The 14,265-nt window shown below is 37.8% G+C and overlaps 1 protein-coding gene and 1 pseudogene across 1 annotated transcript in view; both read right to left on the reverse strand.

Moving 5' to 3' along the window:
- Positions 1 to 2,531: 2,531 nt before the first annotated feature.
- Positions 2,532 to 2,589, reverse strand: LOC115832597 (annotated as a pseudogene).
- A 1,606-nt stretch (positions 2,590 to 4,195) lies between these two features.
- The window catches only part of CCDC141 (coiled-coil domain containing 141), a 225,441-nt gene continuing 215,371 nt past the window's right edge, over positions 4,196 to 14,265 (reverse strand). Inside the window, exons 23-24 of the mRNA XM_030803664.1 lie at positions 8,019 to 8,869; positions 4,196 to 5,558 (exon numbers count right to left, since the gene is read on the reverse strand). Of these exons, the coding sequence (XP_030659524.1) occupies positions 5,291 to 5,558; positions 8,019 to 8,869 (1,119 nt within the window). The 3' untranslated portion in view covers positions 4,196 to 5,290. The remainder of the gene's footprint in view (positions 5,559 to 8,018; positions 8,870 to 14,265) is intronic.

The raw sequence follows: 14,265 nt of genomic DNA on the forward strand, positions 1-14,265 counted from the left end.
AAGTATGTCCCTTTATATTTCACTGATTTTTTTTATACTCAAAAGATTTTATTGCATTTTTAAAAAATGCATACATAAGATAAAAATACCATTTTGTAGATGCTTGGATCAATGAAGTTCTTGTAAAAAGAACTGTTGTTGAATGGGACAAAGGAAAATGATGATTTCATTTTATTACCTAGTTCTGGAGCTGCCATTTTACAAGTATTGATGTTTAGGTGCATTCTAAATGGAAAAAGAGCCATGGCAAGGAGCCATGAGAATACAGATAGAAAACTTCATGTTATGTAACCATTATTGTTCTGGTTTAAAGAAAAATTGGATTTGATCTATTTTTTTTCATCTACTCCTATGGTTAAAATATATTTTGATTTCACCCAGTTTTTATTGTGCTAATTGGGAATACACACACATTCTTGTCTATACAATTATTTCTACACTCTTGCTCTTTAAGGAAGATAGGAAGTTAATTTTATGGTACAAAAAGGAGGATCCAATGAATCCGATTTGCCATGTCCTGGGTTACACAAATGAAACTGCTGTTGAACGGAAGGAAGAGTGAGCCGGCCAAACGCTCAAACTCTCAACACAAAGCCTTGTTCACCCTGAGGAGTGTCATGCCTCCAACCTGCACTGATGCTCAGACGGTTCGTGATGTTATACAAACTCTCACCATCAAAAGGAATAGTGCTGTGGAGATTCATGGAAAAAGGCCAAAATCACAGCTGTGTGCTTCCTGTTTTTGAGGTTGAATTTATGCACAACTGATAACATTCAAATCTCATCTCCTGTGATGAGCACAGAGAAAATGAATTGTTTTTGCTTTAAAAAGGACACTTTCATTTAAGTCAGTGCAAATCTTTTAGCTTTCCAATGCAACTCAAGATTCCGCTAATTATAAATGGAAAACAGTCTGTCATGCTTTGGCATTTACATTGACACAATATCAGAGCATACTGGAAGGAGATATTTTATTTTGTTTCAACTAACTTATTTCATGGCTGCACTTAAAATGCTGTGCATACAACAGGAGTGTCAAAAGCTTCAGATGGTAATTTTTAGTAAGAAATAGTCATGAATAAAGACAAACATAAAGCAGAACAAAATAAGATATTCTTTCCTTTCTTCATTTGGAATTCAAATACTCTTAAGTTCTTGGATTTGGCTTACTTTATATTTACAAGTTTGTATGAAATTCTGGTTTCAAATAAGATCTGTTCACAGCTCAGATTATTGAGCCCCAGCTACAATTAAATATTGATCATTTACGTAGTGTTCTAAAGAAGTACATAAATTCTGGTTTTGACAGTTTTGATTTAGTCATAGAGAGTGGAGGCATCCAGTTCCTCATACCGGATGATGATTTATGCCTAAGTACATATGTTTTAAAATGTTGGAACACTTTAAAATGTTGGAACAATACTGATCCAGGAACAACAATCCTGGACCTTTCCTCTTTCCTCCCTACTCTTATTTTAGTCCGTGGAGCCAGCATCTATTTTTTAAATTCAAATTTTCAATCAGGGTCTAACCCAGAGGGTCTGGAGGGTTTTCACACAAGTTTTGCAGATGAGGTGAGAGATTTTCATGCGTGCTTCATTGTTAGGGCCTGATTTGGATTGACTCCTGTCTATAAGAAGGGAGAATCATCTTTGTCTTTTTACATTTCCCCTCTCCTCTCTCTAAAAAGGGAAGAAAAACAAGCTAGGTTTATCTTTGTTTACCTTTGGCAACAATTCAATTCAAAAGAGTTTACTGAGTGTGACTGTGTCTTAGGTACTGGCAATACAATGACAACAGGGCTGTCATGGATCCTGCTGATACGATTCTTACAGCCTAGCCAGAGGAGACAGATGCTCAAACCTGCGATTCAGACCATCTACTCTGGACTTGATGGGTCAGGAGGCTTCCAGGGGAAGTCGTGTCTCAGCAGAACTGGAACATAAGCAAGAGTTAAGTCACATGAAGATAGGGTGGTGAAGATAGTAAGAGAGTTATAGGAAGAAAGGGCTGGAGAGAAGAGCATGATATGTTAAAACCCTGAAGTTAAATGTTACTTTGCTAGGGGTTGGGGGTAATAGGAGGAGATCAAACAGAGGGTGGAGAGGGGAGGTCAGGTTGTAAAGGGCCTATGAACTACTTGAGGAAATTTAAATTTGAGCAAAGCAGTTAGAAGGGTCTTGTAGTCATCTATTTTAAGTACGTGTCTTGATTATGAGTGATAGAGGTTACCATTATTGATTAATATAGCTAAAAAATTTTCTGCATCTTGTTCAAATATTTTAAATATCATAGAATATTCAGAGATTCAAAGGTACAGATTCCTACAGTAAAGTTCTCTTGGAATTGAGTGTGAAAAACTACCACCAAATATTTATACATCCTTTTATTGGAAAATCAAAGCTGGAAAACTCAACGATTTTGCCTTATGAAATCTTAAAAACATTTTGTTTTGCAGTTCTTCGAAGTATCAAGTATTTATAATTTGTTTAAGAGTTTAGAAGTTTTAAAAAGTTTTCTGGTGAAAATCTTGAGGTTAATTTTCACCAGAAAACCTGCTAGACAAATTCTAAAAGAGCTGTAACACATGTAATTTTTAATCTTTCTTTTCATTTTAGTTTTCTTGTTGAAAATGTTTTGATATTACTAACCATTCAGGATTTTCTCTAGAAGTAAATGGCTATAAATTATGTATATACCTTAAAATAGAAACAACACTTAAATTTCCTAGGTCTTACATTTTTAACCAGTAACTGCAATTGATACTTTCATAAGAAGAATTATTTGCTCAAGACAGAAATCCCAGCAAAAAGGAAAATCACACTTAAGTTTTTGAAATTAAAACATAACCAGAAGAATAACTGAATAATTATTCTTTACTGCTGTGGGAGTCAATCAATAGCCCAGATGAATAGGTAGATGGATAGGTACACAGAAAGCTATCTGTACTATATCTTGAATATCAGCATAGTACTCTTTTCTGATCTTTGTGCTCCCCATCCCCACCTCTCTCTTTCTCTCTCTCAAAATGGATTTTCCATGCTTTTTTCCATCATAACCATGGATGCATATGTATCTCACTCTGCTCCCCAAAGAATTAACATGAACAAGCATGCAATAGAGAAAGCAAACCAGGAATTCCCATGCCCTAACAACCCCAACACACAAATTCAACCATGTTGACAAAATGGGAAGGGAGATCCTGCCAAATTCATAAGAAAGAGAAAGTGGGAAGAGAGACAATTTGTTACTGGATCTCACTTGCCTTCTTTGGACATGAATAGGTTTTTACTCTTTAGCTTCAACATGGGCAATAGCAGTTAGGCAAGATTCACACATTATTTGAAATTGGACAAAAAGGATACAAGAGGCCGGGTATGGTGGCTCATACCTGTAATCCTGGCACTTTGGGAGGCTTTTGGCCTGGCCAACGTGGTGAAACCTGGTTTCTACCAAAAACATAAACATTAGGTAGGCATGCCTGTAATCCTAGCTACTCAGGAGGCTGAAGCAGGAGAATTGCTTGAACTCGGAGGTGGAGGTTGCAGTGAGCCAAGATGGCACCACTGCACTGGGCAACAGAGCAAGACTCTTTCTCAAAAAAAAAAAAAAAAGATAGTTAAGAGAAATTCCCTAGGATGCTGTGTATATAAGCTTTTAATATGGTTCTATCAAAATTTAGAAGGAAACTGAGATTTAATTTTTTAATTAAATTGGATATGCAGCACAAGAAAGTATATGCCAACTTTTTACTTGACTACACATTTCACATCTTCAGATAACATTCAGTAACTTTATAATAACAACTTGAATACATTACACTTAAATATTTTGATTATTTGTAGACAGTCTTCCAGCAACATAATTAATTTCTTCCCTTCATCAAAAATCTGTAATGAATTATTCTTTCAACTAAAGATTTTCCTCAGCATAACAAGACTACATTTAAAATCTAAAAAACAAATGCTTCCCTACTTCATGCTTATTTTTAAAAGGAAGCCAAAAAATGATCTTTTCTGAATAAAGTGTTTCAGAAAGGCATAGAATACTTCAACATTATAGTAATAATTATTATAAAAGGATATAATTCATCTCATACCATTCTATTACACGTCTCCCCCTAGAACAAACAAAATGTATCCTCCTGAGTTTAATTTCAAGTCTTTGAAAAGAATGCAGTCTTAAGAAATTAGATAGGAATTTCAGCTCTAATTCATAAAACATCACTTTCCCCCATGGAACTAGTTGAAAATTACATATTAACAGCACTCCTTTAATTTAATATTCTAAAAAACAGCATCTACAAAAAAGACATAGTGAGCAGGAGGCTGGTCTGATGACAAATTACATTAAACAACATCATTATCCTTAGCCCTCATAGAGTGTTTTCCATTTTCCAGATGTTTAAAAGACACAAAATGAAAACTCTCAATTGCCCAAGAGGTAGATAACGAACTCATTTTCCAGACCGGAAACTGAGGCAATGAGATGCTTTGCCATAGAGTATAAAAATGGTCATCAGCAGAATCAAGATTAGAAGCAGAAACACCTGGTTACACACTGCTGCTCAAAACACATTAATATAATGTCAGGAATAATGTTGGTTCTTTCTTGCAACCTGTGTTCCATCTTGCTGTATGACATGCAGAGCTGACAAAAGATGGAAACTCTATTTAAAGTTGATGGCACGTCTATCCTCCAATGTCAAACCCGTGAGAGCAACATGAGGAATGATTATTTACAGTGACATCATCAGACTCAGGAATGTAGTCTATGTTGAAATTACACAGAATGCATTTCAGTAACAAGATCAAGACATGGAAAGCAAAATTAAAGGACAGGTAATGCAAAAATACAACATCAATTCAATATTCTACTGGTATTCCCTACAAAGGGATGTTTTAAAATACAATTAAAAATAAATTATCGAACAACTGTATTTGAAATTTAGCACATCTGTATGCCGATGTCAGCCTTCATCTGCACACCCTTAAATTAGGAGGGAATAGGCATAGAATAATTTTGCTGCATATTATGTTGAAAATATCTCTTTCTAGAGTACAGAAACACGTTCTCATCCACTATAGATAATTTACCAAGCTTCTCAAATATATTAAACACTCAAGAAAATTTGATTATTTCACCTAGCAGTGGTATTAGCCAAACAAGTATGGTGATGAGACTGGAGATACACTTGGTGGGAGATGCTTTGCAGGAGGTGCAGGAAGATAAACAGCGGCATTGTTCTTTAGGCACATGAGAATGATGTCCATTGGTGCCAACACCACAGTTATTGTGTGAGTAGCCAGTACATTAGGGACACACTAACATAGACGACACACAGGGTTATCCAGTTTATTCTTGTGATTGGCGGCCTGCAGTTACCTGTCACGTGGAGGATGACATTGGAAGAGAGAGCGCCGCTAGAGTTTTGGGCCCGAGCCACATAGAGGCCTGCATCTGCCTTGCATACCTTTGGAATGAACACCGAATGCCTTGTCTCCTTGTGCAAAACCTGTAAGTGCCCATCTGCAGACAGTTTCTGGCCCTTCTTGTACCTGAAGCAGAGAGGCAGTTTTTAAAGTCAGGATTGCTGTTTATTCACATTATTTCCAAGTTCTAATAATGGTTGCAAATAGGCCCATTACCACTGCAATATTCTCTTAGGATTAGTACGAACCTTGTAGCCACAACAAATTTCAGTGGGGTTCTTTATCATTTTTTCTTTAGTAGGCTAGAGTGCAGTAGCAGAATCAGAAATCACTGCAGCCTCAAACTCCTGGGATCAAGCAATCCTCCCACCTCAGGCTCTCAAGTAGCTGGGACTACAGGCGCTTACCACCATGTGCAGGCTAAGTTTTTTACTTTTTATTTTTTATTTTTTTTTAAGAGACAGTGTCTCGCTGTGTTACCCAGGCTGGTCTTGAACTCCTGGTTTCAAGCAATCTGCCTGCCTCAGCCTCCTGAGTAGCTGGTATTATGGGCTGTTTATCTTTCAAGCAGAAGTTGGCAACTGGTGGCGAGAGAATTGCTTTGACTGGCTCAGACAATGTTTTTGGAAAACTGACTTTTTTGAAATCCTTTAAAAATTGTAATATTGCATATGAAAATTCAGATATCCAGCTACGCCTAAAAACAAAAACAAAAACAAAACAGACCATCTGGTCACACTAGGCCACCATTTGCTCATAGTAACAATTACCTAGGGTGTGAAATGGCACCCTTATGTTGTCCAGCTTTATTCTTTTTGCCACTCTGGAACAGCAGCTGTGACTCCTTATAAATTGTATGGGAGTGAGACTCATCTACCCCATCATATTCATACCACAGTATCCACAGGACAATACAGATGTGCCGTTTTAGAGGACTGTACTTAACATCACCTCCTGATGAGATCACTTCATTTAATTTTTTTGAAGCAATTTCATGAGAAGAAAATGACTAATTATAAAAGGTATTTATGCAACTGGGTTATGACTATTAATAACATATTTCTAAAAGTTTCCTATGAACATGAGTGCTTAACTGCATGGTTTTATAAAGCAAATAATTTGTTTATTTTGTATATCTGAGATTCTTGTTTATTTATTTATACCCACAATCTATCACTCAGGGGTGATGACAAATCTGAATTGTTTTCTGTTCCCATTGCCTAAGTGATAACTTTGCCTTTTCTTGGGTGTCCTAAGAATGTATGATATACTGAAAGCTTGTCAGTTATTAATTGAGCACAGTTGTAAATCTGAAGGCAAAACATTTGTTTACAACATTGCAATATTCTTCAACAACACGTATGTAGCAGTGGTTCTTTAACCACACACATACTAACCAAATTATTAATATTTACTGTGTGGACAAAAACAAGAAACACATCTGACAACTTTTTTCTTTGGAGTGAACTGAGATTTAATAATGAATTAAATACCTTTAAAATTCATAAATATGACACTCTTGATTTGTAAAAAACATGCAATAAAGACAATAAAACAAAAAGCAAAAGTGACTGCACTAATATAGCACAAGTGCAGTTTTTTTTAATAATTTGAGAAACCAAAGTTTTCTCATAAGTTCCTTAGATAACTGGTTCATATTTCAAGTACCATCAATGGGCACACACAATAATTGAAACTGATCATTTAATATCTACTGAAACATTGTGATCAATAAATGCTATTTTACTTTATCTTAGTTTATAAGTATAAACTGGCTCTCACAGATTTGTAACTTTGTCCTCAAATAAATTTACTTAAGGATGAGAATTTTCTAAATGTTTAAAAGTAACCCACATATTGAGAAAGAACTGCTTTTGTTACCAATAGTAGGTGATACAAAACCAGCATTCTACAGTTTGCTTTTACTGAAACAAATAGGCGAAAAAATAATGATGTCTCCAGAGTGAAATCATATCGTTTACAGCTCAGTTATTATACTACCTTTCAAAAATGAGTTTATTGCCTGTCACCTAGAGCAACTGTGACAGAAATATTTTTATTCCACCTCTCACATTGAAAAAATTTGTAAAAAGAAATCCTAGTAAAACAAAATGTTACAAAGATGACATGTGTGACTCTGTTGGAAAGAGGAAAAAGATGAAAGAGGTAAATGAGAGAAAAGGGAAACAGAAACAAATTCTTATATTTTCAATTGCATTAAGGTAGTTAAAGCAAGCAGATGCCATGCTTATATGGAAACAGACAATAGAAAATAATTTCAACCCACAATCTTTAGAAATGTGGAATATTAAACACAGAAAAAAACAAGCACAACCAACCTACAGTGCTTTGGAAATTTGTTAAATTATTAGTACTTTATATGGTTACCTTTTATTTTTCTTAAAGGTATTAACTATGCTGTTACTAAAATGAGAGAGGTCTGATGTGAGATTGAATCATGCAGAGTTGCAGTGTCATAGAATATTAATCAGCTAGCCCTAAACCTTTCAGTTAGTGCTCACAGAATGATTTTTCTCTGTGACTGAATTTGTTTCCATTTATGGCTTGTCATTATAGGCTACCCACCATGTCAGTGTAGGCTCTGGAAATCCTGTTACTTCAACTTCCAAAGTCACTGGAGAACCTTCCATGACAGTTACATTAGACAGGAGCCTGGAGAAATTAGGTGCCTGGTCAGCTAGGCTGACCATGCTGCTCTTTGCTGACATGCTTTTAATCTCTTCTCGAGGAACCATTTGCCTCTGATAGCCCCTGCTGGTACCTGATTGAAACCTGAGGCCGGAAAATGCATCAGGGGAAGCATGCAGCCTATCTTGGGTTTTAGTGAAGTTATTATCAGCATGCATTTTCTCCTGTGTTTCTAGCAAACCGCCCTTAGCCTGAGGGTGCTGCTGTAAAGCTCTCTCATGCACTTCACTCATCATGCTCTCTGGATGTTCAGCACTGATTCTGTGTAAGGCAGTACTCTTTTCCACGAATCCTCCGGAGGTTAGTGGGGGCTCAGCTTTGAATTGGAGGTAAGGCCTCTCAAAATGACTTGAAAATGTTTCTCTCTTATCATTGCATGCATCCGCAAATGCAACAGGTGGTGGAAGAACAGATTCCTGGGCATCCCCTGGGCTGCTGGTCCCAGCCTGCACCCCATAGCTGCTTATGTGAAGGCTGAGGGAGGAGCTGACAGGATCTTCCACCTCCATGTCAGATGGTGCAAGGGGGGACTCAGGGCTTCCTGGGAGAGGAGGCAAGGAGATGTCATCAGGTGAGACACACTCATATTCTTCCCCTGAGAGCATGTCTTCAGGCAGGAGCAGGCCCTGGACGCCACCCTCCTTGTCAGTGGACAACTTCAGATCTTGCGGTAGCCGCTCTTCCCCTGTTCCATTGATGCCTAAAAGATCTGCCACCTGCGCCTGCCCCTTGAAAAAAGAAAAGCCAAATCAGCCTTATTCATTCATTTTTCTTTTTCCAGTTTCAATTATAGTAAAACTCAACTTCGGAGAGACAACTTGAGATAACCTACAGGGGGTTAAAACTTAGGGGGCTGGAGCAAGAATTACAGATGGGAAACCATTTGTCTGTCGATCCTGAGCACAGTCCCACTTCTCATGACTAAGGAATCATTATAAAGACCTCAAGTTCTGAGTAAAATGTGATAGACCTTGTGAACAGAAGAGAGAAAGCCCTAGTTTCCATCTGTAGTGAAGGGGTTGGACTGGATCAACATCTTTCAAACCATGATCTGGGGAGTCTTCTCAAACAGCAAAGTCAGCTTAGGTCTGGCTTGTCTACACACACATCTATAAACACATAGATGCTGACCATCAGAGACTCCCTTGTTAGGTGATTCCTTGGACTCTCACGGAATAACCTGTCCTTTCTCTCAAGAAAGCCATTTTTTAAAAAAATAAATTGTAGTGAAATATACATAAAATGTACCACTTCAACCATGTTTAAGTGTATGGTTCGGAGGCATTAAGTGCATTCACATTGAGTGTAACTATCACTGCCATCCATCTCCAGAACTTTTTCATCTTTCCAATTGAAACTCTGTATCCACTAAACACTAACCCCCTAATCTTCTGTCTTCCCCCTGACTCAGCCTCTGGCAACCACCATTCTATTCTCTTGCTCTATGCATTTGACCCCTCTATGTACCTCATATAGAGAAAGCAATTCTTCATGACTAGTTTTATTTTCTTGAAGTCCCTTAGTTTATCCTTGCATTGAAAAAATATTTATTGAGCACCTACTACTATACACTAGGAACCATGCTAGTATTAGAGGCATAATTTGATCTACTTGAATACAAGTAGATCAGTCTTTGCAGTTGAGGAGATGATATCCTAGTGGGGGAGGTAGATATTAATGGAACAATCAGACATGATGGCCTTTCCCAAGAGAGCACATCAAGATACAATAGGAAAGCACCGGCCACTTGTTTCTGCTCCAATCTGAGTGTAGTCCTGCTGGGAGCGATGAGTAGCAGTACTTCTTTCTCTGCTTCCACTGTCCTAGTCTAATCCACATCCATCTCTGGTTTAAGAAGAGGCTCAAATGTCCCTGCTGTATAGACTCAAAAGAACATTGAAGCTGAAAAGCGATCTTATCTATCACCACCTGCTTATTTTATATCTCCTTTCTGTGCCGTTCCTCAGCATTTTGGGTGCCTTCTTACTAAGTATGTACTGGTTTTTGTCCTGTAGTAACTGATGCATATAGGAAAGTTACATCTTGCCTTGCCTTTGAGTTTTTCATTTTAGCCCATAGTCTTGCTCTTGATACACATTTTGTAAGTGATTTTTAAGAAAATAAGGCCAGGCGCGGTGGCTCACACCTGTAATCCCAGCACTTTGGGAGGCCAAGTTAGGCAGATCACGAGATCAGGAGATAGAGACCATCCTGGCTAACATGGTGAAACCCCATCTCTACTACAAATGCAAAAAATTAGCCCGGCATGGTGGTGTGCACCTGCAGTCCCAGCTACTCGGGAGGCTGAGGCAGGAGAATCTCTTGAACCCAGGAGGCAAAAGTTGCAGTGAGCCAAGATTGCACCACTGCACTCCATCCTGGGCAACAGAGTGAGACTCTGTCTCAAAAAAAAAAAAAAAATTAGCTAGGTGTGGTGATGGGTGCCTGCAATCCCAGCTACTTTGGGAGGCTGAAGCAGGAGAATCTCTTGAACTCAGGCAGAGGTTGCAGTGAGCCGAGATCGAGATCAGACCATTGTACCACAGCCTGGGCAACAAGAGTGAAACTTTGTCTCCAAAAAAAAAAAAAAAAAAAAAAAAAAAAAATGTGTTTTCAGGTTGAAGAGTCGAAGCAAAGCAATGTTGCTTCTACTATCCCACAGAGATTATCTCTCCTCAGAGAAACATTAACCCAGCTTAGCAAAAGTGGTTTCCTTCAGCCATTTACTAAAAGTTTAAATTCTGAGTCTAAAACCCAGATGTTCTTAGAAGCTCCTCTCATTAAAAAGAATACTAAATTACTAATTGCCCCTCCCTCTTTTGGCTGTCGTGCCACAGTTTAGCTCCGTCTCTCTCTCTCTCCATCTCTTCATGAAAGTAGAATGCTTATTTTCCTTCTTATAGGGACTTTGATCAACCACCTATTCAGTCTAAGAATCTCTACTACAACATTTTGGCAGCCTCTATTTGAACACTTTTTCTGAAAGAGTACTTTGAGAATGTGTGCCTTACTTGTGTTAAGAATATCTTCCTATATGTAGCAAAGATCTACCTTCCTGCAATTTCCACCAGTGGATCTGAATTGGCCTCCTGGAGCTACACAAAAAGTCCAGCTGCTCTCCAACTTTAATAGCTCTTTGCCTGTTTGGATAATTGGCCCTACAACCTGTCTAAGCCTCTTTCTCTGTACCAGACACTCTCAGGTCTTCTTTTGCCTCAACTCTCTCTCATCATCTTGGTCATTTCTGAGAGGTCCCACTCCTACTGGGCCACAAGGTCCTTCATAGAAGAGCAGGGACATTTGTTGACTTGTTGGCCTTCCAGGGGCAGACAATGACAACTCCTTAATGACTTCTTCAGGTAACCTATGACCCTCCACAGAAGAATAATGTTTTACAATTGTCTGAAAATTTACAACAAGCTTAGGAGAGAAACTTGAATAAAAGTCCAGACCCATCTCCCAACTCCTCAATCCCTGCTGGGGAGGAATTTATTTCCTAATTGAGGGTTTGGAAGAAGGAACTAAGCATACTCAGATCTGTCTCTATGAGGCCCTCACTTTTGGATTTGCCTTTCATGAAATGCATGGGTTCAGGTTGGCTCTAAGACACGAAAATCCCCTGGAGGTGAAGTCTGTGGTCGTCCAGATGGGCACCCAAGTGGACTAGGTACATATTTAATCTATTTAAATCGGGCATGAAGTTTAGGGAAACCCACTAGAAAAGTCCAAGCCATCCAGCTTTAACTGGTTCCTGACTCCTGTATCTTACTTTCAGCTGGTGCCAAACACATGAAAGGAATCCAAGGCTATCATTTTTTCACTTCTAACAATTCCTAAAATAGAAAAAGTACTTTCCTCAAAAAATAACACTACCCAATAATTTCTACTATCAATAAGAGGGACAGAGTTTTCTCAAATCTTTTTCTGGAACCATTTAACTTCCCATTAAACATGTTTGTTTCTAGAGTTGTTTACTTTCCAGATGGTAAGTAATCAGTGCAATCATCATCTTCTTGACTTATATGATATGTTTTTATTAAGGTGATTGTATTAGTTCATTTTTTTAAATAAAAATCACATGGGACCATTGACCCACGCTGAATTTGTAGTCAACTAAAATGTCCTACCTCCTCTGTCCATTAATGCTATTGATGAAAATGTTGAACATTGCAGTGTTTAGAACAAAGTTAGATATCTCCACAAGACAGATTGTCTCCAAAGTTGATGTTGATGAACTACTTAACATTCTTGAGTACAATTATAACTTGTCCAAACCCTCATTCAGTACACATTTCTCCACTTATCTTAGGAGAGCATCATAAGTGCGTTTATCAAATGACATCTTGAAACCATAATAAATTATGCCTATGGCACTAACCTAGAATTACTCATTAAATAATCATTTCAGGAAGCAAGATAAGGTGAGTTTAATATATATGCAAGTGGTTTTCTGAGTAAATCCACTTGGCTCTTGGCACTTCTGCTTTTATTCTTAAATGCAAAATTGAATGCATTAAATTATTGCAGGTACCTCAAAACTATGTACATCTATTATGTATAATATAAAAAAATTAAAATTAAAAATGCAATTTTCAGTTTTTAAGTCATTATGGAATTTTATGGAAACATTATTTTATTTTATTTTTATTTTTATTTTTGAGATGGAGTTTCACTCTTGTTGCCAAGACTGGAGTGCAATGGCGCAATCTCGGCTCACTGCAACCTGCATCTCCCAAGTTCAGATGATTCTCCTGCCTCAGCCTCCCAGATAACTGGGATTACAGGCACCAGCCACCATGCCCAGCTAGTTTTTGTATTTTTAGTAGAGACGGGGTTTCACCATGTTGGCCAGGCTGGTCTTGAACTCCTGGCTTCAGGCGATCCCTGCGCCTCGGCCTCCCAAAGTGCTGGGATTACAGGCATAAGCCACAGCACCCAGCCAGAAACGTTATTTTAAAACTCACTGAGCTATATTTTCTAGAACTGTCTAGTTTTCAACTATGAAAATGCTATCCAAACATTCACATATACTAATTATTTGTTAATATTTTTTCACCATAAAACCATGTTTGTTATTACAAAAAAAAATGTGTGTGTGTTATTTACCCAGAAAAGGTTAAATAAATCTATGGTTTTCAGTACAGACAGGGCATATTTACATCAGTCTAATGAGTTCTGGCAAAATAGCTGGGAAACTCTGATCTAATTCACCAAAACATAGATCAACTCTCAATCTGCTTTTCTTATATCAAATTGAGAGGCTGATCTTTGTCTTTTTGTTGATTCCTTTTTCTTTTCCCACCTTCTAAATACATGAATGGCCTGCAGTCTTATCTTTAAGTTCTCTAATTGTCTCTACATTCCTTGCCCCTCAAACATCTTACCCACTTACATATCTAGTAAACAATTAGCTTTTAATTAATACTAAATCTATAGCTTCAAGTCTTATCTCTGTCAGGACTTCTGAACTTTCATTTCTGCTGATGTGCATAATCCCTTGAATTTAAATCATTGCCCTATAGGCAGAAAAAGTGTCTGGAAGGGAGAATACCGTGATATTCCTACATCCATTCAACTAAGTGGGCACAACCAATCCTCAAAGTCCATAGAGCAGGGAACTACATATGTGGTAAATTTGAAGGAACACCACAAGATTTTATCTTTCAAAATACCTCCATAACAGATAGCCTTACTTTAGGGCAAATAAGATTTAATGAAAGTAAGTAGGAAGAACACAAAGGAAGATATTAAGCATAGAACTTGGTCTGTAAAAGGCATTTGTAGAGAATGCCCTTAGCGGGGGCTTTAGACAAAAAGGGGTAATATGGTTATATGGTATTTTTGGGCACTTTAGGTGGACAAGGTAAAAGAAAAGTGAACAGAGAGGTGGTGAAGAAGAACATTAATTCTCTTCCCAATTTTTTTCAAGGCAAGTGTTTCAGGAACATCTTCCTGTACCTGCCAGGTGATCATGGTTAGTGCGTGTGTGTGTGTGTGTGTGTGTGTGTGTTGAGGGTAGAGGGGGAGTGCAGGGACCCTCCTCACCCAGTCTGATAAGAGCACTCCACTGAATTCTTTGGTGCAAAAATATTTCCATGCTATTGCTTATAAACAGATAAATATG

The sequence above is a fragment of the Nomascus leucogenys genome, chromosome 22a, assembly GCF_006542625.1.
Source record: "Nomascus leucogenys isolate Asia chromosome 22a, Asia_NLE_v1, whole genome shotgun sequence".
Taxonomy (NCBI): Eukaryota; Metazoa; Chordata; class Mammalia; order Primates; family Hylobatidae; genus Nomascus; species Nomascus leucogenys.